The following is a 27,565-nucleotide window of genomic DNA, read 5'->3' as shown; positions in this document are numbered from 1 at the left end:
GGTAACATTACAGTTTTTTATGAGCTTTAAAAATTTGTTCAATTCCTACATGTCATGTGTACAATTCCCCCTCCCTCCAAAATTAGAATCAGTTTGAATAACTTTTGATCTAATTATAGGTTTTTTACGTACTAGGACTCAATCTTAATAGTTCGAGAGCCTGACCTCAAATATGGTAATAAGATAGAGCAGACGACATTTTAAGTTACGAAATCAGGCACAAAAACATACTTTATCGGAATAAACATTCCTTTTTCGATGAATTTTGATTTTTGATTCCCAAAATATAAGGAGTAGCCATGATCTGTGAAATATGGTGTCAATACTTTAGTTGGAAGATCGGTCGAAAGTTCGGAGCCCTTAATGTTGAATTTGCTTTTCGCGTATTTCGCCGTATCTTGAAATATTTTTGCACATAATTATATAATCTCGTCTATCCAAAGAAAATTCTACTTTAAAAATAATTTTTAATAGTTATTTATAACTTTTTATTATTTCATTTAACAATAGTTGGAAAAAAAAATTGTATCGTAAGGTATGCAAATTTTTACATCATTTTGAAGAATGCTATTTTATGTGGCAAAATACAAAATCGATCGATTAGTTCCTGAGAAATCGAGATTTAAATATATGAATTTTTTAAAATTCGATTCCTCAGAAATCGATCAATTTCGTTCAAATTTTGAATTTCGCCACCTAAAAATACATTCTTCAAAATGATGTAAAAATTTGTATACCTTACAGTTCAAATTTTTTTTTTAATATTATTAAAAAAAAATAATTAAAAATAAGAAAGAATTATTATGAATTATTATTTGTTTGGAATTATCTTAACGTGAATGAAATATATAATTGCGTGAATTTTTTTTAAAAAAATGCTTAAAATTTCCCGAGATATGGTGGAACGCGCAAAAAGTAAAATTAACATTAAGGGGCCAAACTTTAACCGATCTCTTGACCTAAACTATTGCGACCACATTTCTCAGACTGGATAATTATACTTTTTCGACAGTTCTGACTTCATAAACGGATGTCAGAACGGCCGAACGACTTTTCTTTTGGGAACTCGACATAAAATTGCAGAACTTAAGCAGAGTGTTGGCTTCTGTCCTTGTGCTGATCGTCTGAGTCTTCTCTTAGAGTGCAAGGGAGCATTCAAGTGTTTGGGGGGTTGGTCGAGTTTGGCTTTTGCGTATATTAATACCATTTTTTAATTGCACCCTTTTCTATTCAACAGTTGTTTAATCATCGATATGCCAGCCTCAGCGTCATTCCACAGAATTCGAAACAGTCTGAAGGATCCACACTTCCTGAAAACGAAAAACTATTCCAAGAATATGGAATTCCTGAGCAGCGATTCCTCCTGAGGTTGGTCCAGAACGAAGAATTCTTCGGGAAAGAACGATATGCTGGTGGTGTGTGGCAGCAACGCAAGTGAATCCTGCATCACGGAAGAGATCAGCAGGGGTGGATCGATGGGAGCAGAGGGCAAATCGTCTGTATCTTCATCACCTGTAAGGTGTGCTGGATGCGGGGGTGTCATCGTTGACAGGTACTACCTGTTGGCTGTTGACAGACAGTGGCATATGTCTTGCCTGACCTGCTGTCAGTGCAAAGTGCAACTGGATTCTGAATTGACCTGCTTTTCCAGAGATGGCCATATTTATTGCAAGGAAGATTATTACAGGTAAATATTTTCCCTAAGAACTTCTACTATTTGAATGAAATTTAGTTATTTTTCTTTGTACCACATTGCAGTTACTTTATTTTATTTTACAATTTGAGACATTATAGTACGAGAATTGTTTATAAAATAAAGAGGTATATAAATACAAGCAAAAAAGTAATGTTTTATTGCATAATTAGGCTTCTAGTTTGACCCATCGAAATTCATCTCGCTGCTTTGAATTTGATTCCAGTAAAATGTTATTTCTGTGTTAAAATCGACAATAATATGCACGTTGGTAATTTGTAAGGAATAGACAGAAAAGTGGCAATGGTTAACAGAACAGTTTAATGATAAAAAAGTACAACAACTATTTGGTGAGGGAATTTAAAGACGAAACAACAAACCCATTTCGCATCTGCTATCTAAGAAAGCAAAATGCTTGATGAATATTTAAACAATGAACAATGAATATTTTTAAAATGTCTCTCATAAGCATTGAGATATTAAGTGGTTATATTCCCTTCTGAGAATTTCCCCCTATCGACATTGCAGCGTTTATTAGGAAATGCAATGTCATTCGCTTCTAAATGTATATCTGAAACAAGTTATAAGGGAACTGTTCCACTCATACATGCTGTTAGATATCATCTGACGAAAATTGAAGAAATTTTCGAGCCGTTCATGAGCAAGTGTCTTTAGAGAGAATATTTATGTCATTGACTTGGCCAGACATGGCTGGATGTACACGTATGGTTGAAAGTCTTCTTGTTGATTGCAGTGCAGAAGTTTGGAGAAAGGGGTACCAGATCAGCAAGTCATTTGACCGGGGTCAAAATTGTGTGGCATTCTTACCATGACCATTGAGGGATAGAGCCCTAACAATGAGACTAGGTGCTTTGCTATGGTTAGATGATGTGAGCGTCATTGGCTTCGGATAACTATATCAATTGCTTAAGGGGTCGCGGTGACTCAGTGGATAAAAGCATTTGCTACCCAATGGGATGATCCAAATTCGACTCCCAGTGGTGACTTGTTGATTTTTAAGCGCTCTTTACTGAAGATTTACATCAACAAGGTACCTTTTTATTCCAATATCTCGTACCGGAGCAGTGGTTTTTCAGGGGATAGAGCACTCCCATTCCTTGAGTTAACCGATTTTGGAATCCCAGCGACGGCTAATCCATTCGAATTCGCACTCGCCTCATACCGACATCAGTGCTGACGTAAAATATCCTCAGTCGTAGACGGATCATTGTAAGAATACCTTTGCCACTAGTCTAACCGAGGGATGTTTTCGTGGTGTTCTTCCCGACTTAACTCAAATGCAGGTTAGTTCCATCAAACAGTCCTCTACGAATGTTAGTTTTTCCGGTGCTTGATCTAGGAGTTCCCTTGTCTTTTGGATTGGGCTCTAAATTAAAAAGCTACGGAGTTGGACATTGATAGTTGCTAACTCAGAATTAGATCTGTTGTCTAACGTAGGTTATAATGCGAAATGAAATCAATTACCTAAATGAAAAACTGACACCCGTTAGAGCATTAAATAAGCTGTGGTGATCTTAACGCCACCAATCGAATATTAATGAATTCACTTGAAAGCTTTAAAATCACTCTAAGGATGTGATAAGATAAATTTTTTTACTCCCAGTAGTGTAATAGAATATTCTTGAGATAGTGGAACAATTAGTGGAACCACTTTGATATAACCCCTTGCCACTATTTTTGGAGTTAAGATAAGTGCCTTTTTTACACCAAGTAGCGTAAAGAATATTCTTGGGATAGTGGAACACCACTTTGATATAAGTACTTGCCACTATTTTTGGAGTTAAGATAAGTGCCTTTTTTACACCAAGTAGCGTAAAAGAATATTCTTGGGATAGTGGAACACCACTTTGATATAAGTACTTGCCACTATTTTTGGAGTTAAGATAAGTGCCTTTTTTGCACCAAGTAGCGTAAAAGAATATTCTTGGGATAGTGGAACACCACTTTGATATAAGTACTTGCCACTATTTTTGGAGCTAAGATAAGTGCCTTTTTTACACCAAGTAGCGTAAAAGAATATTCTTGGGATAGTGGAACACCACTTTGATATAAGTACTTGCCACTATTTTTGGAGTTAAGATAAGTGCCTTTTTTACACCAAGTAGCGTAAAAGAATATTCTTGGGATAGTGGAACACCACTTTGATATAAGTACTTGCCACTATTTTTGGAGTTAAGATAAGTGCCTTTTTTACACCAAGTAGCGTAAAAGAATATTCTTTGGATAGTGGAACACTACTTTGATATAAGTACTTGCCACTATTTTTGGAGTTAAGATAAGTGCCTTTTTTACACCAAGTCGTGTAATAGAATATTCTTGGGATAGAGGAACAATTAGTGGAACACCACTTTGGTGTAAGTACTTGCCACTATTTTTTGAATTACGATAAGTTCTTTTTTTTGCGCCAAGTAGTATAATAGAATATTCCTGGGATAGTGGAGCACCACTTTGACGTAAGTACTTGCCACTATTTTTGATGTTACGATACGCGAAAAGTTTTCACAGTGTACATAATCAATAATTTTTGTTAGGATGTAAAAGCCTTGAGACAATCGCAATGGTATTTCTCATAAAAATCTATATGGGGTTAAATTTTTATTTAAACATAATTCAATTATAGAGCATGCGGGTGCTTAACTGTGATAGAAATATTCAAATTCCTCGCATTTATTACAAGAAATTTATTCCATAAATACTTTACTAACTATATATATTTCCTTTAACATCTATATTTACAACATTAGATATTTGATGTAAAGTGCTCATATCATCTTTTTTTAATCCATGTCATAAGTCTTCATTATCGACGAAGGAATGTTGCAACACACCATAATAATGTCCATGTTTTCTCAACTCGAAAAACTATTAAAATTTTATTTACGGTTTTATTAAGATCAGCTACTGTACTCTTTGAACTTAGATTTAAATAAACGAACAACAAAGTTCAAAAAGGTTCCTCGAAAGCATGATTGAGTTGACACATTCTGGCTTCTTACCGAAAGATATTCTAATAAAAGACACAAATAATAATGATTATTGGATGAGCTGTCAAGGGAGACCAGTTTGGTTCCGCTTAAGCCTCATCCTCCGGGATAGCCTCGATCTCAGATTCCAGTCTAGGTTCCTGTCAACGATAAATGAGACGAAAAAGCATAAATAATAACGCGACACAACCGAATGAGAGGAGAAATACAACAAGTTCTTTATGATTTTGTTCAGCCTCCACTGTCCGGCACGTATTACTGTTTTGATAAAGATCAAAAAGTTTGATTAATGATTCGATGGCAAAATGTTACTATTAACGAGGGCTCTTTCTTTTTCAGTCTTTGTTTTATTTTCACCCAATCATAAATTTGGTAAAGTAAAAATATGATGGTAATTTGCTGCAATAAATCGCGACATTTGTAGTTGACAAATATAATGTTGTATCATCACAAGTTTACATTATAACTCTTGAGTGATTTGTTTGACAAATGAAAAAAAAAAATTGTGAACCAGTCTTTTTCTATGAAAATAAGAATTAAAAGAGGTTTAAATTGTATAATTCGGAGGTGGTATATTTTGAATAGTTCATTTCGCTATCTCGAATTCCAAAATAAGGAAACGAAAAAGAGGGATAGATGAAACGGTTTACGGATAGCCAATCATTTCGAGCCCAGAAAACATGTAGCCAATTACAAAAATAAAGTTTAAGCTTAGTAATTCCGTTATAACTTACTACGCTTATCACGCGTATTCATTTTATTTTATTCTTATACTTTCCTTCTACTTTTCAAAATAATATTTTTCAAGAATAATTGAATAAATTTTTTGAGCATAAATTTATGAATGTAAATTTTTTTTTGTATATTAAATTTTTAACATTCAGCGAATTTAAGCTTTTGTTATCTTAATTTTACTGTCGGCATCTATTAACCAAACATATGAAGATTTCAAACTAAACACATAAAAATCCTGACATATAATCGGTTACTCAAGTTGTTTATGTCTTAAAAAAAAGTTTTTTTTTGTCAATTTGGTGCCTGTAACTCGAGAAGAAAAGTGCGAAATTAGCTGGTTGCTCATAAACAAGAAGGCTACAACTATTAGGCTTGGTTTATTATCCCACCGAATCAATTTCTGTATCAGATTTAATTGGGCATCTGTGAGCGACGTAACACGTGGGGTGTCAAACCTGATTGGCTGCTGAATCGTGGCATAAGCAAATGCCGCGATTCAGCTGTTACGTTAACACGCCAGATCATAGATGCACAACAAAGTCCGTAATTTTAGGAGCTATTTTCTGGCATAATTTATAAGGGTATTAATTATAGAATTTAATGGATTCTGTAATGTATTCAGAGCTTTGGCACATTACGGAACCATGACCAATCTGAATTTTGATGTTTCATTTCTTTAAAGTTAAAAAAAAATAAGAAAATAAAAAAGTCATGACACACTGCGGAACCATGGCCAATCTGAATTTTGATGTTTCATTTGTTTAAAGTTAAAAAAAAGTATATGAATAAAAAAGCCATGGCACATTGCGGAACCATGGCCAATCTGAATTTTGATGTTTCATTTCTTTAAAGTTAAAAAAAATAAAAAAAATGAAAAAGCCATGGCACATTGCGGAACCATGGCCAATCTGAATTTCGATGTTTCATTTCTTTAAAGTTAAAAAAAAAAAAAAAAAGCCATGGCAATTTTTTTATTTATTAAAAGTCACTTCTTGTCAAGGTTAAGATTTATGTACAATCCTATCTCAAGGGGTGATCGCATAAAATTCGATTTTTCTCGGTTTCTAACTGTATTTTTACACAATAATTAAAGAAATTGTTGTAACAGCTTTTTCAATTTTAAATCCTAGATTTGTTTTACTGTTTATTTTTTTTAAATAAATATTAGGAAATTGTTCTTATTTGAATTATGTTTCATTTTAATTTATAAACATACAGTTGTGATTGAAAAACAACAAGCGTGCTATAAAGAAAAATCGACTTCGATCCTCATTGTCACCAAATATATTTTTAATAAAAGAACAGCATGAATAAAATTCGTCTAGGTTTGCAGTTAATAATATGATCGCATTGTCACAAAATATATTTTTTATGAAAGAGTAGCACGACTAAAATTATTCTAGGCATGTAATAAATAATGATATGATAGCTTTACCTACAGTCTCTGAAGCTTAAAAAGTTTCTAAGTTTGTTTTTAACTATTACCCCGAACATTATGAGAAAATCATATCCATCATAATCCTCTTTAATTTGAAAGTGTAATTCCTTGTTATGATATTTCCTAAAAGAATAGCATTTTCATTATGTGTAACAATGTGGCACTTTTTAAAAAAAATGTATTTTTATACATTTAGTGCAATCCGTTCTTCTAAGTCCGGTGCGAGGTTTTTAAAAGTTATTTGATAATCAAATAAATTAGTTTGGAACGCTTTCTATTGAAACAATGCCGAAAATTCGTACTCCAGATTTGAAATTCATCAGTAATGAAAAAGAATATTTCGTATGAAAGGGAACTTATTGATTAATTTATAAGAATATTAAACATAAGTATGCCTAGTCAAATCAAATTATGTCTAAATCAAATTATGCTTTGAAATTTATCCTTGGAACAAGTTATAATATAAATTTAGAGTCTGAAAGTTGTTAATGCTATGAAACAAAAATAAGTGAAAACGATACTGAAAACTTTCAAAAATGAAATAGTATGTTTAAAAATTTGTTCAGAGAAAATAATTGTAATTTAAAAAATTATATCGAGCATAATTTAAACTAAATAACTAGCAACCACTATTACAAGTTAATGTTGAAATCATTAAGTAATAATCAAAATAGTTCAAAGCAATCATTTTAAATTTATTATAAACTATTAACAAATTATTTATAAACTATCTATAGTCATTAATTTTATTAAATTGGAAATAGTTTTTTGGTGTTTGAAAAAAAAAGTGGTCAATTAAAAAAATTTCAGAAGTTTGGAAAGATTATTGAGAAGGCACGTGCCCCGCAGCGCTACGCCTATGATGCATAACCAGATAATTTCAGAGGTCTTCTTTGATTCGAGTTGCAGGTATCCAATTAGTAATTAGTATCTTGTCTCACGTCTTGCATCACTATTGGTTACCTTCATTTCTTATCACAAAATATTTAAGAACATTCCGACATATTTTTATAAAATTTCTCATGCTCTAACCTGGGACGAAATAGATGTTTAAATGTTAAAAAATTATGTCTAAATCAACTTTCTTTTAAATAAGCAATTCTTAATACTATAGAGTAAAAACATGTTCAACTATCCTTACTTGTTTTTTTTTTCCAGGAAAATTAATTTATCTTAAATGCATACTTCATAAGACTTAATTGGGTTTTCTAGAAATTCATAGATTTCTTTTATACTTGTATCTTGTATCAAATATCGTAATAAATACTTGTATCAAATATTGTAAATAACGTAACTGAGTCTTGGTGGCGCATGGGATAGAACGTTCATCTTCTAGTAAGGCGAACCGGATTCGAATCCCAGCAATGGCTGGTCGATACTAATTCTGCATCCGGCTTGCACCGACTACAGTGCTGATGTCAAATATCCTCAGTGGTAGGCAAATCATGGGTTAGAGTCCCCTTGCCGTCAGGCTAGCCGTGGGAGGTATTCGTGGTTTTCCTCTCCATGCAATGCAAATGCGGGTTAGTTCCATCAAAAAGTCCTTCACGAATATAAATTTCCCCCAATACATGATCCATGTCCTTCTTGATCCCTTGTCTTCTTTATTGGGTTCAAAATTACAAGGCTATGAAGTTATTGGTAAACCCAAAATTGATAGGTTGTTCAACGATGGTTATAAAATGATTTAAACGTTACTGTATTTGCAGGTTGTTTTCTATCAAGCGTTGCACCCGCTGCCACCTATCCATCTCTCCAAGGGAACTGGTGATGCGAGCCAGAGAACACGTCTACCACCTCCACTGTTTCACTTGCGCCACTTGCAACAAACCCCTCACAAAAGGTGAATACTTCGGACTGAAGCAGGACATCATTTATTGCAGGAGTCACTATGAGATGCTTCTGCAATATGAGAGGCCCTACCTCTGTTCCCAGCAGTGTTTGAAAGAAGAGGGCAAGCAAGATTCAGACGGCAAGTGCTTCAACGGAAGGTGCCAAAACATTGCACAGATTCCTAACCTGCCCTGCGGTATGGAACTGTTCCAACAGCAGCAGAGGACAGTAAATAGTGGGGAAGATCTTCCCATCAGGACTGTGAATGCAATCGGGAAGAATGCTGGTCAGAAGGGAAGACCAAGAAAGCAAAAGAGCTTTCTCTCCTCTTCATTACTGCTGGCCCACAGGGGTGAGTTGTTCTTTTTTGATAAGGCTATTCTTCGCAGATTTTATAACTATGTGCAATTACTCTCTTAAATATGCTATTTTTATTACTGTTGAGAGTTTGTATTCATGACTGTTAGGTTAAGTATTGTCCATATTGAGCCAGTTCTTTCAAATTCTAATTATGAAAATGGCGCAAAATGCTGACAGGAATAAAAGTCAGTTTTGTCGCAAGAAAAACCATTTACCATCTCATTTTCTGGGCTAAATAAAAGCGAAAAATTGAGAGTTATTTACTAATCGTAGATTCTGCGCAGTAACGCTTTTAAATATGCTAATTTCATTACTGTTGAGAGTTTGTATTCATAACTGTTAGGTTAAGTATTGTCCATATTGAGCCAGTTCTTTCAAATTCTAATTATGAAAATGGCGCAAATTGTCGGAATTTATATTAAAGAAAGTCGTTTGTCATCTTATTTTCTGCGATAAAAGAATAGAGTTATTTGCTAATTTATTTATTAGTTATTTGCTAATAATTAACTTTCATCAAACGCATCAAATTTCAAAACAGGAGATTTTTTTTTTAAATTTGTTATATTTGTTTAAAAATTATTGAAGCTACTTATTCATTTTAAATTCCAACCATGCTTTTTTACATCAATAAGATATATATCTTTAGTTAAGTTGAGCAGATTTCTAATCCATGATTTGAGGGCAATATCAGAGGAGCGTCTTCGAAAATTTTTATGATTTGATTACACCCTTATATTTATGGGAATCACTATTTTATACGAACAACAATAAGCTAGTTTATTCAAGAGAGCAATTAAATCTTTACTTTAAGGTACTCAAAATGTATATATTTTTTATTTATTTCATTCTCCTTGGCAAAAGAGCTTCGAAGAACATCCTTAAAAGTGAAACTAGCTAAGAAGGTTTGTCCAACAGCTGCATGCAACCAAAGTGGAGGCCTTGTTTAAATGGTTAAAATGGTTTGTCAAACAGCTACATCGAGAATAAATAATTTACTTAAATTTCTAATTTATAAAAAGGTCTTATTTAATTGGTGGGAAAAGTTTGTCGAACAGTAAAATGTTTAAGAACAATAAAATAATAATATTACTTGAAACTGAATTGATAATTATTTCAGTTTCATTAACAAAATAAAATAGTGACAGTTTTGTTTAGCTGGTTAAGAAGTTTTGTTAAACAGTTAAATTTTTACAAAAATTCACATCGTGAATAAATAATTAAATTTAATTAAACATTAAAAGTAAAAGTATAATTAGTAATAATTATTCTAATTAGTAATAATTAGTCTAATTTTGTAATATTAGAAGGAAATAATAATTAAAGGTCTGTAGTTATGTCTAGTTTTCACTCTCCAACGAGAAGTTACATCAAAAAGATATTTTCTTTTGATTAGCGATAAAGGAATATTAAATGCTATGAAAACAAAGAGTTACTTATCTCTGGATTTCTTCGAATTTGAATAAAAGAATAATTAATTCAAACACAATTTATTCTACTAAATTTCAGATGGAAGAAGCATTTTCATAAAATATTCTACAAAAACATCGCCAATGTAACTTAACTGTATAATCTCGGTTCACGAACAATTCAAAAAAATGAGTTTTCACTTGGCTCAGTTTGGCTCGGAACTTAATGTGAGTCATCTAAAAAAAAAAAGTACCCATATCGCCAAAAAAAAAAAAAAAAAAGGTTGAAATGATTCCTACTACGAAGTACAAATTAGTCCTTGTATGCTTTCCAGTCCAGGATATCGAAAGTGATTCCGCCGTCTGGGCGGCGCAAATCCGAATACCCTCTTTCGAATTAGTTGTCATCTTTCTCCGAGAAACTGGAATCCGATTACTACCCTTTCCTGTTTTCCTTCCAGGAATTAAATTTTATCTCAGCTCCTAAATCTTCCAAATCCTGGAACAGCGTTCCTACTCTTCGTAATTGGGCCGAGTTGTTTTCCATGCTGCAGCCGACTTTTTTTTCCCCTTTTCATTCGGTATTTTTCCCTCTTTGACGCGCAATATTCCCGTTTTTTGTTGTTATTTTCCCTCTTTTTCACTTATCCTTCTTATGTATTATATTCTTTTAGTACTTGTCTTATATTAGGATTTTGCAAGGTTGGTTGGGTGGTGGGGAAGGGGTTGAGTGATATGTTTGTCTTCTGCAGCGACGTCGACTTTTTGTGGAGAAAAAGGATTAATTCTGGATAGGGTTTTCTAAGTTGAAGAATGGCTCAAGTAGTTGCTTTGGAAAATAAACGTTCGAATATTCTTAAGGCTCGTATGATTATTAACTATAGCAACTAAAAACAGTTCTGAAAACAAGGATTAAGTAAAAAAAAAGTTGTGTTTCTCTACAAATAATAATAATAAATAAAAGTATGGAATGCTATTTTTTTCATGAAGATTTATGTCTTTTGACTTACAAAACTAATTTTCTCTGATCAACTATAATCGATGATATAAAACTTTTGATATTATTTTAATCAGTAGTTTGAACAAGGAATCTATCTATTTTTTTTTTTTTTATAAAATTGAAATTTCTTACAGTTCTTAGATTTTTTATTTATTTGAAAAGCTTAATGAGAGAGAGTGACATATGACATTTAATTAAATTTGAGGGGGGAAAAAACTTAAGAAAGCAAAGAAAATCAAGAAAGCTGCTCATAAAACAACACTTTCAATTAAAAATCACCTTGCTTATAGAACAAATTCATATTTTTTTTGAAATATAAACATCACGCATTTTAAACTCGGGGTTCCGAGTGTTTATTAAACTATTACTTAACATGCTTTTCCAATAAGTCATGCATCTGAATTTGGTATTTGATTGTTTTAAAAACATAATTTAACACATTAAGTGATATTTGCTAACGTAGAGTTTAGAAGTATTTTAAAAACAATCACTTAGCAAATTTGCTTTAAAATTATCACTTAACATGTTAAGATTGATGAGCTTAGTGGTATTTTAAAATAAATAATTTAACTCGATGGTTTTTGAAATAGCACTTAGCTCTATATTTGAATTGGGGATTTCAGTGTATGGAAAATACCCCACCCAACTTACACTAAGCTCAATATTTAAAGAATGTGAATGTTTTGAACATGTTACTGAACATTAATTTAACATGTTCTTTCACTAAATTCTAAATTTGAATTGGGACTTTGTGAGCTTCTAAATATATTCCTTAACATGTTCGTTCGGTAAGTTCTATATTGGAATTGTGATTTCGTTTGTTTTTGTTTAACTTGTTCTCAATATCTGAATTAGCAATCTAAATAATAGGACACTAGTAATATTCTATGCGATTGAAGTTGGCATTTTTATCATTTTAATTGATGATTAGCTTATTCCTGGATTCAAATTATATCGATTCACTATTACGCTGATCTATTGATTGGCTTCCATTTTTCATTGTGTTTTTCTTCCTTCTTGCAACCATAACGACGTAAACTTACAATAAAAGTATGCAATCATTGAAATAACAACGGTTAAAATAAACGATTTAACAAGTGAAAATTTAAAAAAACAAAAAAACAAACAACTTCGTCTAAAGAAAATGCATTTCAAAAATGCAAAAATTAAGAAAAAATATCGCTGTTATAACAACAGAAAATATTAAATGATTGATACTTTTAAACTATGTTGACAAAAATAATGATCTAATCTCCTCCTAAGATAAGTTAGATAATTGGTAAACTAAGATTAGATAATTGATAAATAATTAGATTAAAAAAAAGGCTAAGCACTCTGAATGAATAAATTTTCGGATTATCACGCATTTAACTTAAGTCTTCGAAAAAAATTCGAATGGTTCGAAAAAAACTTCCTTAAGTATGATAAAAACAGACCATTAAGTAAGGAACAAAATAAGACAAATTAATATACTTTCGCGGAATAAATAAATCTGATGGTTTCAAATTTTTGACCAAGTGAAAGGCCATAAGAGCAATCTAGAAAATATAATCCCAATCCGAATTAGTCAGAAAAGTGGTTGAAAATACTTGAAACTTTGAATTTAGCGTGGTCCAAAATTTTCGACCACTCTCTATAAGCGACGAGACCATATTCTTCAGAATTTCCGCTCGTGGCAAAGCTATAATTTCAAACTATACCTTACAGCTAAAAAAATCTGGGTCTTAGAATAGTCAAATATTAATTTCTTCGGAAAATAATTTTGTTTTTTCCTAACACCGAACTTTTTACAGTCAACTTCACACTTCAGTCGTGCAATCATTACATATTTTGGCAGTTGTTACATTAAGGCTTTCTTGTGAAAAAATTCCATTGATTCTATGCAGTAGTTTTTGGTTGGTGCCTTTTCAGCAGTATTTTCGGCATATTATACTTCTTAAACATATTTCATTTTATTTTATAACCGTCGTTGAACTGCCGACCCAATTTCATGGGTTTACGACTGCTTGCGTTCAACTCCGTAGCCTTGTAATTTTGAACCAATCCAGAAGACAAGGAAACTCCTGGATCAGTACCCCCAGAGGTATTGATTTGTTGTGGGAACATGGAGGACTTTTTGACTCGACAGATTTAACGTGCATCAGTCACCATTTACTACACGGGGAGTCTTCGGCCGGCGAGGATCGAACCCACGACCTCTTGGATATGGGCCCAGCGCCCTACCGACCAGGCTATCCCGGCCCCTTCTTAAACATATTGCATAATTTACTGCTGCATGATTAAAAATGATCAATCAGGAAAAAAAAACTATCCGATGTGAATAAGGAAGATGTATTGACAGGACGCCACTGCCAAAAGTGGTTTGCGAAATTTCGATCCTGCAATTTTGTTGTTGAAGATGCACCATGTTCTGGAAAGTCAGTTAAAGCTGATGACGACACAATTTAGGTATTAATTGATACAAACTGGTGAATAATAACACCTGAGATTGCTGAGAGATTAAATTAATCGAATTTTACCGTTCATGATCATTTGAAAAGACAAACTTTAATCTTAAATCTCGGCATTTGAGTTCTTTATGTTCTTACGGGAAGAAATTTGACGTATGTGATTTCTTCTCCAAACGTCAAGAGAAATGAACCATTTTTGTAGAGCATCATCTCTGAGCATAAGAAATAGGATGTTTACAACATTTGGTTCAGTTTTTACAAATTTTTTGGACGTTAAAACCTTTATTTCAAAAGAGGTGGCCAATAATCACTTGGATTAGTTTTCTGCCAACTGAGAACAAAAATGTTACAAGTGTGGATTTGAGCTTTTGCCAAAACGATATAATTCAATAAAATGTCTATTCACTATAAAGAAAAAATCGTCTTTCATTCGCACAAAAAAACTAAAATACTTTCCGAACAACCCAATAACTTTTAGTTTTAAAAAGCCTTTAAGTATAAGAAATTTAGTGTATTTTTTAAACCTGGATGAAAAATATCAGAATCAATGAATAATTTTCAGTTCTTACAAATTTTTAGGATTCCGGATCGTTGGAGTAACTTTCTAAAAATTAAAACAATTAAATCTCAGACTCTCTTTATTTTTGCAAAACTGGGGCTCTTCTTCATATTGATGTTTAGAGCAAATTTTAAAATGCGTCTGAGTGCGCTGACTAAAGGAAGACTTAACCTAATAGTCACGATTAATTGATGCAAACTAACAACAGTTATAAAAATAGCATATTTTTCTTCAAAAAAAAAAGGGAAAAAATACTTTATTTTTCGTGAAAAATTGCCTTTTCAGAGAAAGTGCGCTTATGTGTCTTAGTTTATCGTCACGCCTTATATTATTAATCGATTGACATATTTACCTATTCAGACCGACTAGGAATGTATTTTAGTACGGGAAAAATCAATCTTTAGATGAAAAGTTATTATTCTGGTTGTTTTGTTTTGACTGCACCATGTAAAGAATCTAAGTGTTAAGTCCCATACAAAGGTCAAATTCCTTCGAAGTGAATAGGCAGGCAGTTTCATTCTGAGTTTACATACACCACTTTTATTTCGAACGTTAAAGTTCGAATAGCTGAAATCTTCAATCCACCCCGTGTGTTTTCTTTTTGTCCTGGTCTGGAACATCAAAATCCATCTTTAGGGATCAATCACTGCCGAACTAAAAAGAAGCTTTTTCATTGGTCGCTTCCTTCTTATCCTTTCTGCGTTTATTTTTATCATCCTTTTGCTTGTTTTTCTTCTCTCTCCTCTCACAAAGGAGAAGCTCAAGAGCAAGCGAACGGGAGGATGGGGATGAAAGGATGTTGAGAGGAAGGAAGATGTGTGCTATCATTTCGGGGCTGCTTATTTTTGTTTTATTTAAGGGAGGAGTTTTCAGAATCTGTGAGAATCAATTCAGGAAGGTTTTTTTTTTCTCTCTCTCTCTCTCTGTTTTTCTTTAAAAATTTGTATTTTCGGAGTTGTATTTTTGTTTTGTGTGTTATTCTTAGAAAAATGGATACTAATTATGCTATTTTGATCTTGAAATTCTCAAGAACGAATCATTAATTTTTCTTTACCAAGAGCATTTTTCGCGTTAAGCATATTTTATTTCTGGTAAATAAAATTTAATTTTCAAGAAGTTTACATTTAAGTTAATTGTTTTGAAATATAATTCTACGGTGATGTTTTGAACTTATTTAAAGCTAGTTAAAGATAAATAATGGTAAAAAAATTGCTTGCATCGCCAAAATAGTAATAGTTTTATTTTAGGACTGGTGGGACGGGAGGTAATAGCAGGTATAATAATTTTATAACTTTAAATACATTTTGTTTCAAAATTTACAACTTATAAATGTAGTTTCTGCTTAACTTCATATATATATATATATATATATATATATATATATATATATATATATATATATATATATATATATATATATATATATATATATAAAAAAAGCTGTATATTAGACGAAGAACGTCCTCAAAGTTAGATCTTAATATTTAATTAATTAAAAATTATACATTATATTTAAAAAGAAATATCCAAACCAAAGAAATATCCGCTTACAATTTTCAAAGCGCCAGAACTCGCAAAACTTATTTTTCAAAAGTAGTCATGTATTAAACATTGGCCTGATTTTAAATAATTTTGCTGAATATTTTTGTTTCTGGAAATTTAAGTTTCTGGAAGTTTAAGAAAAGTTTTTTTTAACTATAAATCGAATTGGTTTTCTACGATTTAAAAAAAATAATTTGAATTTTGAACTTTTTTTTTCTTTCAAAAATGACAAATGTACGGTATAAAAGGACTTTCTCATAATTGCTTTTTTACTACTTGTAAGTTTCTTTATATAAATTTCATGAGAAAAAAAAACTTAGGCGCCTTAGCGACGTTAGTTGGCGTGAAGAGTAAGTGATATGGAAATATTCCCGATTTGAAACACTGAATATTTATTGACATCTTATTAGCAATTAAATCGATAATCTCGGAAAAAAACTCATATTTTGGATAATAGCTTTAATGCAATTGATTTCATAATTTAATTGCTTAGATGAAGAACTCAGTAAATCAAGGTTTTAAAGGTTTTAATTTTCTTATTGAGTAAGCATATATGGCAACGTTACTTTTAAAAAGTAACGAGTAGAAGTACAAGTATTTTTAAAAAAGTAACGAGTAAAAAGTAAAAAGTTCTTATTTAAAAAAGTAACGAGTAAAAAGTACAAGTAAAAGTACAAGTACTGAACAAAAAAAGTAACGATTTAAAAGTACATTTCTAGGAAATCAAAAATTCAAAGTAACCTAAATTTTATTGAAAAATATTCTTATGTTCTTTAATGTTTTTGCAAAATTGTTGTTATTTATTTAATTATTTTCAATTTTGAAAGTTATGGATATTAATTTATTTTTAAATTCGGTAGAATATTATAATATAATTTTATAATATAATCGTATAATATAATTTTAAAATCAAATATAATTTTAATATCAAACTTTTTATGGATTTGCAAGAGAAAGAAATTTTATCTATTAATTTTAATTTTAAGTTTATTATTTTTATTTATTTAAATTACCATTGATTTAAAATTGTTTTACTCTTTAGAAACGCGTTTTAAAAACACAAACGTAAACAAAGCAAACACGGGGTTTCAGATAGCTTTGTGATCTTTGAGCTAGTAAAAAATAATTGAATGTGCAGTATAAGTTGAAACAGAAGGTATTTAAACAGGAAGTTAGCTGTGAATGCATATATATTGCACATTAATTTTATAAATTAAAAAAAAAACAATTATTTTTTTTAAATTTAATATTTTTTTTTTTTTAAAGTTTACCGAGCTTACCGAGTTTTAGAAAAAAGTAACGATTTCATTCGATATTTCCGTTACAAATACTTTTACTTTTTCCCTAAAAAAGTAACGAAAGTACAAGTAAAAGTACTAAATTTAAAAAGTAACGAAGTACAAGTAAAAGTATGTACTTTTTACTTGTACCGGCGGTACAAGTAACGAAAGTAAAAGTACTGCCATATATGTGAGTAAGTGATAGAAAATGTGGTTAGTGATTCACAGTGGTTTGAAAGCAGTTATCGTTACAGATAACAAGAATGTCAAAAAATAAAGACAATTATGAAATACTTTTTTAACACTGGTAATTAAATAATTGGTCGTCAATTCAATGAACACATTCAATTTAATTGTGTATTCAACGTAATTGAATGCTTAACCTCAATGCTGAGTTACGCGGTGCCATTTAAGGTATTAATAATTTAACAGAAAAAATCAAAACTTTACTGATTAATTTCGGAATTTTTTTAAAAAAAGTTTAACTTTTGACATTATTAGTGCGAAAGTCGGGGACTTTACGGCTTTTTCAGTGATAAAAGGGACTTTGGGGGACCAACTAGTATAACAGAGATCATTTAGAAAAATAGGGACCTAGAGGTAGCCCTGTAATTTGCAAGGAAGTCATAGTTAAACAAGATGTTCTGTAAAGACTGCCTTTAATATATATCTTTAAAATCCTTATCAGAAATGACAACGAAAAAGTATACACATTCGGGAACGCAGACGAATATTTAAGCAAGGAAAAAAACGCTATCAACGTAGAGGAAGGCATATGTAACAAGCAACAGGACAAATTTAATGTCACACCGAGAAGAAAGATGATTAGTAGAAACACCTTCAATTTCGAACCTTCATGTTTGATGTTTATTATATATTCCTATGCGATTTGTCAGATTTTGATCAAGTTTTGTTTTTATTTTCTTTAAAATATTTATTTACGGCACTTCGATATGTACACTTTCCTTTAATTTTTTATTAGAATTCTTAAAATGCATATCTAGGCCTCATTTTTAATATAATGATTCTAAAAATATATAAAGGAGGTTATTACGGAACACCCTTTGTATTTTCTGAAGCAAACATATTTAACAAAACAGACGATAAACATTTTATTTGAAGTTTAACAAGGAAGTAATCGAATTTAAATTTAGAATTTTCTGTCCTTTGAAATAATGTGCTGTCGTCAACAATTTCATCAATTCAAAACTGTAAGCTTTATTTTATGCATAGCCGGCTCAGGAGATAACGCAGCTTAGCATTAAAACGAATTAATTCTGGGTCCCTTGGAAACTTTCAGAAAGGGTCAGCGAAAATTGCTTCGGACATCGTCATTGAGTAAGCTGGCTTTGTCTCTGATGATACTCTCTCTACTTTTATAATCAGATTAGAGAGTTGAACGAAATCAAATTTGACTTTATCAAAAGCGACATGAAGTACACCGTAGCTGTGACTGCAACGGCAGTCGATTTGATTAAAATGAACTGAGTTTATTTAAAAGCTTCAAATCTGATCGAAAAGCGAAGGAATTTGAGAAGCAGAGGAAAATAACATTTTCAGAATTTATTCAGGAATTTACTTCATTTTGAGATAGAGAAGAATTACTTCAAACACCATTTTTCATATTTTAAAATTGAAAATAAAACATCAATTTTATTCCTAGACTATTTATTTAATCATTTCCATTGCGTATACAGGGTTTTCTATAATCACTGCCCTTATTCGTTTATAATTTTTTCGAAATGGATCTACATTTTTAGTTACTGCTTTTAATCCTAAAGTTATAGAGAAAAATAAGAAATTTAGCTGTTGGCTAGTGGTTGGTTTTAAAAATATGTGGTCACTTTCTCTTAAAGAGAAAATTTTTAATAATTGAAAAATCTGATGGTATTTATGAAAAATGGCACTTCTATTGAAACTATTCTATTTTAGGTCAAGAAAACTGAGATGGGCACAGTAGGCCTTGCCCCTCTAGGGCTGTCGCGCCACTGAGTTTTAGTATTGAAACATAGTTTAAAATACTGTAAACATTATAAGGTTAACTTTTGAAGTAAATCAAAATTTTAAAAAACATGCTTGAAATGAATTATTTTCAGAACATTATAAAATTTTTATAATAATTTCATTAAAAAATAACAATAAAATACTCACGGGAGCATTTTTGATAAAAAAAAAAAAAGAATCGTTTAGGTGATGCCTTGCAGATAAGTTTTAAATCATCAATTGTTATATTTAGTTGCCTCGTAGTCGTTGATTTTGTCCTCTAGGTAAAGTCATGGTTAAGCAATGATCTGAAATAGAGCCCCAGTTTTACCTAGTTATCTCAAATTAATGGCTCACTTACTGCAGGATAATAAATATAAGCAATAGTCTTAAAAAGAGTCCTAGTTTTACCTATCTCAAACTAATGGCATCACTTGCGTCAGACATTACGTCAGAAAACATTAAAATATGCGTTTGATTGTTTGAGTGGACAGAAAAGTTCTGAGAGGCGAGTCTGAAAAACAATTTTATCAAGTGTTCAAACAGGTTTTCACGTTTTCAATCTCGCTTTTCTCAGTAGTGATTTGTTAGATTTCGATAATTTTCTTCTTCTCTTAAATATTAATTTATATCAATATCTATTTAAAATAATTTATATCTTCTTATTTTAATTGACCCCTAATATTTATGCGTTTTTTGGATTTAAACAATATCTATCAAGAGTGGCTGTCATTGTAGAACAGCCTATTTGTATTAAGCATGGTCCTGTAATAAAATAAGAATTATACCTTGAAAAGTTTCCTCACCATGTTCCTTAAATTACAGGTCCCAGCTCCGATGACCACTGTTCCTTGTCAAGTGATCACCACTCGCCGCTTCAGCACAATTCGAACAGCTTGACCGCTGTGGGAAGTGACAGCAGCACTTCAAGTGAACACCTGACGCGTCCAAAGCGCATGCGCACATCCTTCAAGCATCATCAGCTGAGGGCGATGAAATCATATTTCTCGATTAATCACAATCCTGATGCCAAAGATCTGAAACAGCTCTCCCAGAAGACTGGCTTGTCGAAAAGGGTGCTACAGGTGAGGAATAACGCTCTGTTTTAAATATTGTAAGCTAATCGAAAAATCCAGCTATTTGGAAATCAGTTAGTCATTAACATTTTCTAATCAGCCCTACATAATTTAGGGTACCACAGAGGACTGATCTTAAAGACACGGTTTCCTATAAAACACCAAAGTCAAGAATCACTAGCTGTGGTCAATAAGCGTGTGGGTGACCACTTTGATCAGCCTGAGTAGGGACCGAGGGTGAGCGGGATCAATTCTCGTTAAACTGTTCTATCGTAAAGTGCTTGACTTCGCGAGCAGGTCGTCGCGCTCGCACTCCAGGGGAGTCACCCTCTTTGCAGGGGATCAAAATCGCGATAAAATGTCTTCGAATCATCCTAAGGAATGTTTTCCAGACAGTCGCCAACCGTCCATTGTTCAGTTCTAGTGCGACGCAAATAAAGTACCTACCTACATATTTTAGGCTTCTTACAATTTGTCTTTATGCCTTGAGACTCGTTGGAAACTACGCAAATAATTACTTAATCGGATTGAATAGACTTAGGCTTATTATAATAAACATTTAATTAGGCTTATAATATTAAACCTGTAATTAGGCTAATTATAATAAGAAAAGGATAAATTTTATTTTGTATCTGAAAAAAAATTTAGTAACATGATAATACCCTACAATGATTGTAAGGGCAACAAATGTAAAATGGTATTAAGAAAGAAAACATGTCAAATTCAATTAACTTCAATAGGTGGTTGTCCTCACAAATTTTGGTATCATTTTGAATAAATATTGTTTGAAAAGTTAAATTTGTGCAAAGCGCATTACCATTCAGAACATTCTTTCCAAATTTACAAATACTACGAAAAAAATAGAAATGTTTTTAAATTTTCATGAAATTCAAATCGAACTTTTTTCATAAATTACCAAATACAATTCGGAATAAAATTATGAAAAAAAAAATTGTTCTTTTCAAAATGTTTTCTGCTTGATATGCTAAGGATAGCTTGAAATGCTCAGATCTTGCACAGTTTTTACCAATTTTTTTTTCAAATTTTAAAATAAAATTTTTGTATTATTTAAAATTTTGTTTAATTTTACTGCACATTTCACATGTTTACTACATATTTCTATGGTCATAGTATGAAAATGTTTTTATCTCTCTGAATATTGAAGTTAGGTTTACGAAATTTCGTGCAATTATTCCATGTAATAACCAAAGTAAATGATACAAATTAAAGTCTAAATACCATATTTTTTGTCATAGGGTGCTCAAAAACACTTTTTTTTTCGTCTATAATTTATTGCCGGTCTTTCAAATCCCTTAAAACTTTATTTATTCGCCTGAGAAATAACATGGCCTCAACTCTTCTAAACTTATAAAGTAATTATCTAAGTTTTTCTTGAAAAATATGAAAAAAGTACCAGCTAAAATAGTCACTTCCATTGTTGTAGGATAGTGAAAATTTAAAAAAGAAAAATGCATAATATGGTCTTACATTAACCAAAATTGAAGAATGCATTCAGTTAAAATTTTATAACATCAGTTTTCATCGCAGTAATTATAGTTACATTAATTTTCATCGTATTTACATAATTTTATTCCCATATTAATTTCTATCATATTAATTATATTCGCCTTAATGCTATCCTACAAATTATATTCATATTAATTTCATCACGCTAATTATATTCTTATTAACTTTTATAATATTAATTATACTCATACTAGTTTTTATCATGGTAATTACATTAACGCTAATTGTATCATATTAATTAAATTTGCATTGGTTTTTATCATGTTAATAATATAAGTATTAGTTTTTAATCAAATTGTAAGCCCATTTATGATGCACTTTTGAACTGCTTCAAAGTTTAGTGTCACTCCCATTATTTTATTTTATTTTACTGTCGCCGTTACAAAGCCGATCCAATTCTGAGTTTACGATTACCTATGCTCGACTTCGTAGCCTTGGGGCCGGGATAGCCTGGTCGGTAGGGCGCTAGACCTATGTCCGAGAATAATTTCGAACCCAATCCAGAATACAAGAAAACTTCAATATCGAGTAGTGGGAGAAATTTGCCTTCGTGGAGGACTTTTTGAAGGAACTAGCCCACATTTGCACTACAAGGAGAGGAAAATTACGAAAACCTTCCACGGTTAGCTTGACGTCAAAGGGACTCTAACCCATGACCCGCTTATCACTGAAGATATTTTACGTCAGCACTGTGGTCGGCGCGAAATTCGTATCGACCAGTCATCGCATAAATTCGAACACGGTTCACCTCATTGTAAGAGAAACGCCCTCTCCCCTGAGCCACCGCGACTCAGAATAATATTTCCAGAAGTATGGAAGTAAATATATCCAGAAATAATGTGAAGTACCCCAAAATTGAAATTAGCATTTAGTGCCCGAAAATGTCGACCGCTCGATACCTGAACTATTATAATCAAAACCTTCCACGAAAACCTTCCACACTTAGTTCGACCGCAAGGGGACTCATAACTCATGAACCTTCTACCACTAATGATATTTCACGTCAGCACTATCGTCGGTGCGAAATTCGTATAAACCAGCCATCGCATGGATTCGACCCTGGCTCACCTCATAGTAAGGCGAACGCTTTCTCCCCTGAGCCACCAGGACTCAGAATAATATATCTAGAAATATGGAAGTAAATGTATCCAGAAATATGGCGAAATATTCAAATATTGAAATTAGCATATAGCGGCCAAAAATGTCGACCGCTCGATATCTGAACTATTATATTCAATTCCTTCTATGAAATCTACCACGAAAACCTTCTACAGTTAGTTCGACGGTAAGGGGACTCATAACCCATGAACCTTCGACCACTAATGATATTTCACGTCAACACTATCGTCGGTGCGACATTCGTATAAACCAGCCATCGCATGGATTCGACCCTGGCTCACCTCATAGTAAGGCGAACGCTTTCTCCCCTGAGCCACCAGGACTCCAAATAATATATCTAGAAATATGGAAGTAAATGTATCCAGAAATATGGCGCAATACTCAAATATAAAAATTAACATATAGTGGCCGAAAATGTCGACCGCTCGATACCTGAACTATTATAATCAATTCCTTCTATGAAATCTACCACGAAAACCTTCCACAGTTAGTTCGACCGCAAGGGGACTCTAACCCATAATCCTCCCACCACTAAGAATATCTTGGGGCCGGGATAGCCTGGTCGGTAGGGCGCTAGACCCATGTCCGAGAGTTGGCGGGGTTCGAACCCCGCCGGCTGAAGACTCCCCGTGTAGTTGGTGACTGATGCAAGTTAAAAGTCGGTCGAGTGGCAAAGTCCTCCATGTTCCCATAACAAATCAATACCTCTGGGGGTACTGGATTGGAGATCGATCGTTCTCTAATTCAGGTCAAAATTACGATCTGTGGATGAATGAATGGGTTCGCCTTATAAACAGGTGTAACGTATGATGTGGCAGAAGTCGAATTCTTTGCCATAGATGGCGCCACTGAAAAACAAGAATCGCACACTCTGCCTTAAATTTGCTCGGTTTCACCAAGCAGGCTTGCCCGTGTTGCAAGTGGCATTTGAACGTACCAACCAACCTAAGAATATCTTACTTCAGCACTGTGGTCGGTACGAGCCGGATCCAGAATTCGTTTCGACCAGCCATCGCAGGGGCTAGAACCTGGGTCACCTCATTGGGAGAAGAGCACTCTGTATTTCTCTCTTCCATTATTGTATGGTAATTAAATTCGTGATTTATTTTCCAGGTTTGGTTCCAAAACGCCAGAGCAAAGTGGAGGCGAAATTTGCTCCGTCAGCAAAGCCAAGGTCCAGAAATCGCACAGGACTGCAAACCTCTCTCTGAACTGGCGTCTCAGCCTCAATTCTGCGATCCATTTCGACTGGGTTCCTCGATCCTCGATGTCCAGCCGACACCCATAACACAGGAGGAACAGAACATACAGACTTTTACTAATTTACTCTAAAATTTGCTCACTGTTTTTGTAGGGACAATCTGTGTTCTAGTAAATGAGTCGATATTGCGGAGCATGATATTGTGAGCTGGTAAAATGAAATTTTTTTTAATGGAAATATTTTAATCCATTTGATATACTCTCTGAATCTCATGTAAATTTTAAACGGTTTTAACTTTTTTAACAATACTGATACTCCTGAGTTTCAAGTATTTTAAATAGAGTTTAGCCCTTTAAAGCAATATTTATTAAGCATATTTTTCATTTTTTCTCTCATTATTTTGCATTAATTTAAGTCAAAATAACTGAAAAATATTACATTTAGCATTTTAATAATTTATGGTTGTGAAATATAGCATGAAACACCGGTGTCTTTTTATGCTTTTAAGATAAAATCTCCCAAGCACGTGTTACTTTCAAACAATAATTTTTCACTTTTAGACTTAGTTGCAGTTATGTAGATCTGAGAGAAACAGTTGTTCATCATTAAAGTTTCTCTTATTTACAAAATCAATATTTGCTAACTTTTTGAATATGACCTGAAAATATTTCTTTCAAACTAATTTCTTGGATTTTATATTTTAGCACAAATATAAATCTGAAAATCTAACAGATTTTTTAGTAATTATTAGACTGGTTTTTATAATTAAAAATAGCAAAATATATTTTTACTCGTAATTAGATCCTCCGAAAATACATAAAAGGGACACCAGTGTCCCAACTGCGTCAAAGGTTTAAAAAGCATGTCAATTCCCACCACATTAAATTTTCACCAATTTCTGCACAATTCCTTTATAGTAGTTGAGATATTTTAGGGGTTTTATATTTAAATTTTTTTTTCTCCAATTTAGTATGTTTATTTTGTAATTTAGGGAGGGATTTTTTGAAAGTATTAAGTTATTAAAGTTTTAATATTTTTTATGTATAAAATTTTTAGTGGCTTCCTTTGCTATAGTGTTTATCAAATAATAGTTAAATAAAAGTTTTTGCAATACAAAAATGTCTGAAGGAACATTCAAAAAGTAGCTTCAAATGAGGAAAAAAAAATTGATTACGGCTTTTTGAGTTTTTTTTTAATTAAAAATATATCAGAATAAATTACAAATTAATTCATTTCTAGATGAAACATAATTAGTGTATTAAAATAATTGACCTCAAAGAAAAGTATTTTTGCTTTAATTCTAACTTTTTTTTCTTTGATTCAAATAGAGTATGTGAACAAAATAAATTTTGTTAACTGTTAAATGCATTTTCACAAAGTAGCATTTTACATATTTACTATCGCGATAATTTTTAAAAAAATTTAATTTAAGAAAAGAATTACAAATTTTAACAATGAAATTCTGGCATTCTGACTTAACTTCAACAATCATCTGAATTCAATTTCCTTTAATAGAAGCATTGAACGCAACTGGCTTTTTATGGCCAGTACCCTCTCCGGATCATCAAGAATACTATAAGTCCAACTTAATAAATAAAAGTAATTAAGTTATCGGTTCAGATAATTAAAACTCCGAATTGAATTCCATGTAAATCGTTTGGTGGAGCTGCAACACGTGGTTTCATAGGAATAAAATGTTGTTCGTAAAGTCTGGAAGTGATTGCTTTTAATTTTGAGTTCGACCTGCTGGATTTCTCGTATTGAATTAAATTATGATTTTACCCGCCGTTATCATTCGTACCCTCCGGTAGTAAAGGAATGCCAGTCTTCTTAAACTTTGTGTTCAGTCATTGTCCACAAATGCCTTTATTTCCACAAAATTTCCTTTATTAACTTATTTAAATATAGATCAAAACTTATAAAATTATGTAAAAAGGAATGTTATGATAAAATGAAAAAAAAAATTAATAAAACACGTATGAAAGTACAGAAATTGACATATTGTAGTTTCGGTTGAAAAAAAAAACCTTCCTTAATTCTCTCCATTTTTTTTTCTTTTAAAAATTGAGAAAGATTTTCGTTTATAGAGCTTAAAGTATAGTACGTCCATTTATGTTCAATATTTGCTCATTATTCACGTTTTCTTTTCTTTAGTTTAAGTTGCACAAAATATATCCTAACCTTTTTGGAAAACTCTGAATCTCAGAATCTTTGTTTTCATTTACTAACTGGTCAACAAATAGGTTTTAAAAAAAGCGAAGTAAAATAAAAACAAATACTAATGATATCAAAATAAATTTATTTCTTTTTCATACATTATTTTTATTATAAAGTATTATTTTTATTCTTATTAGTTAGTTGTTTATTTAGGGAATAGTGAATAATCTTCTTAATCCTTACTTTGTTTAAATTTAGAATAAAAATTAGAGTTGAGATGGGGAAACCTTTCTGTGGGAGTTCCCTCTATTGTTGTAGTGCAAATTCTGTTTTTTTATATTATTATCATTATTTTTTGGTTAACGAAGTACTAAAAGAAAGAAAACTAAGAAAAATACTTTTAAAAAAGTAGATTTAAAAAGCACTGAATAGGAAACAGTCGATTTTATTGTACATTTACGTTATATATAAATAGTATATGATAGTATTTACTTAATATCAGATAATTAAGTTTTAAAAAAGTTTCGCTAGTCTATAAGTACTAAGGTTTTTCTTAAACTGTGCATAAACCTCATTATCACTGCTTAGGAAACACAAATTAACAGTTAACATTATGGAAAAGAGTTTTCCCCACTCTTATTAATTCTAGTATTTTTGTTTACCAAGATGGTTCATTTGTAGGTTGATATCACTGGAAAATACTAAAATTTAAGAACATCTAAGAAATTTAAATGCTAGTTAAAGTTAAGTAAAAGTTGTATACATTTAAATATATTTTTAATGAATTACAAAACCTTTAAGTTAGATAATATTGATTATTATAAACTATATATTGTATAGCTTATTTTGGTAATTATTCTACAATATTTAAATTATAGAAATACCTCAACAAAAAAATTTTTTTTAAATACCTGAAGTGATATCTTATTTTATTATTACAGTTTTCAAAATATTTTATTTTAGAAAACATCACATACACACAGAAAAAAAGGGGAAAAAAGCTATTGGTACTCATAACAAATATATTGCCTAAAAAATTTACATTTCTTAATAATTAAATTAATTGAAATAAAATTAAACATTTCAATGTTACAAAAAATATATTGCATATATGAAAAATTAGCATTTATATTAATTAAAACCCACAATTAAATGGATTTCGCTACGAAATTACAAGACGTACTATGCTCGATTACAGGAC

At 31.7% G+C, this 27,565-nt stretch overlaps 1 protein-coding gene across 2 annotated transcripts in view; it reads left to right on the top strand.

The window, feature by feature from the left end:
* The window catches only part of LOC107449253 (LIM/homeobox protein Lhx9), a 68,720-nt gene extending 41,366 nt beyond the window's left edge, over positions 1-27,354 (top strand). The window contains exons 2-6 of one of the 2 annotated variants that reach the window (XR_015429861.1): positions 1,238-1,687; positions 8,581-9,056; positions 20,110-20,369; positions 24,120-24,554; positions 25,009-27,354. Coding sequence is in view for 1 of the 2 variants with exons in the window: in XM_016064738.4 (XP_015920224.1) it covers positions 1,407-1,687; positions 8,581-9,056; positions 20,110-20,369; positions 24,120-24,338 (1,236 nt within the window). In the remaining variant the exon portion in view is untranslated. Of the gene's footprint in view, positions 1-1,237; positions 1,688-8,580; positions 9,057-20,109; positions 20,370-24,119 lie in introns of both variants that reach the window. The other variant, XM_016064738.4, reaches the window with a different exon arrangement.
* Positions 27,355-27,565: the final 211 nt, after the last annotated feature.

The sequence above is a fragment of the Parasteatoda tepidariorum genome, chromosome 10 (assembly GCF_982258835.1).
Source record: "Parasteatoda tepidariorum strain Cologne lab strain chromosome 10, Ptep-v5.0, whole genome shotgun sequence".
NCBI lineage: Eukaryota > Metazoa > Arthropoda > Arachnida > Araneae > Theridiidae > Parasteatoda > Parasteatoda tepidariorum.
Note: the sequence above shows the minus strand (reverse complement) of the source record. Positions and strands in the feature narration are given on the sequence as shown.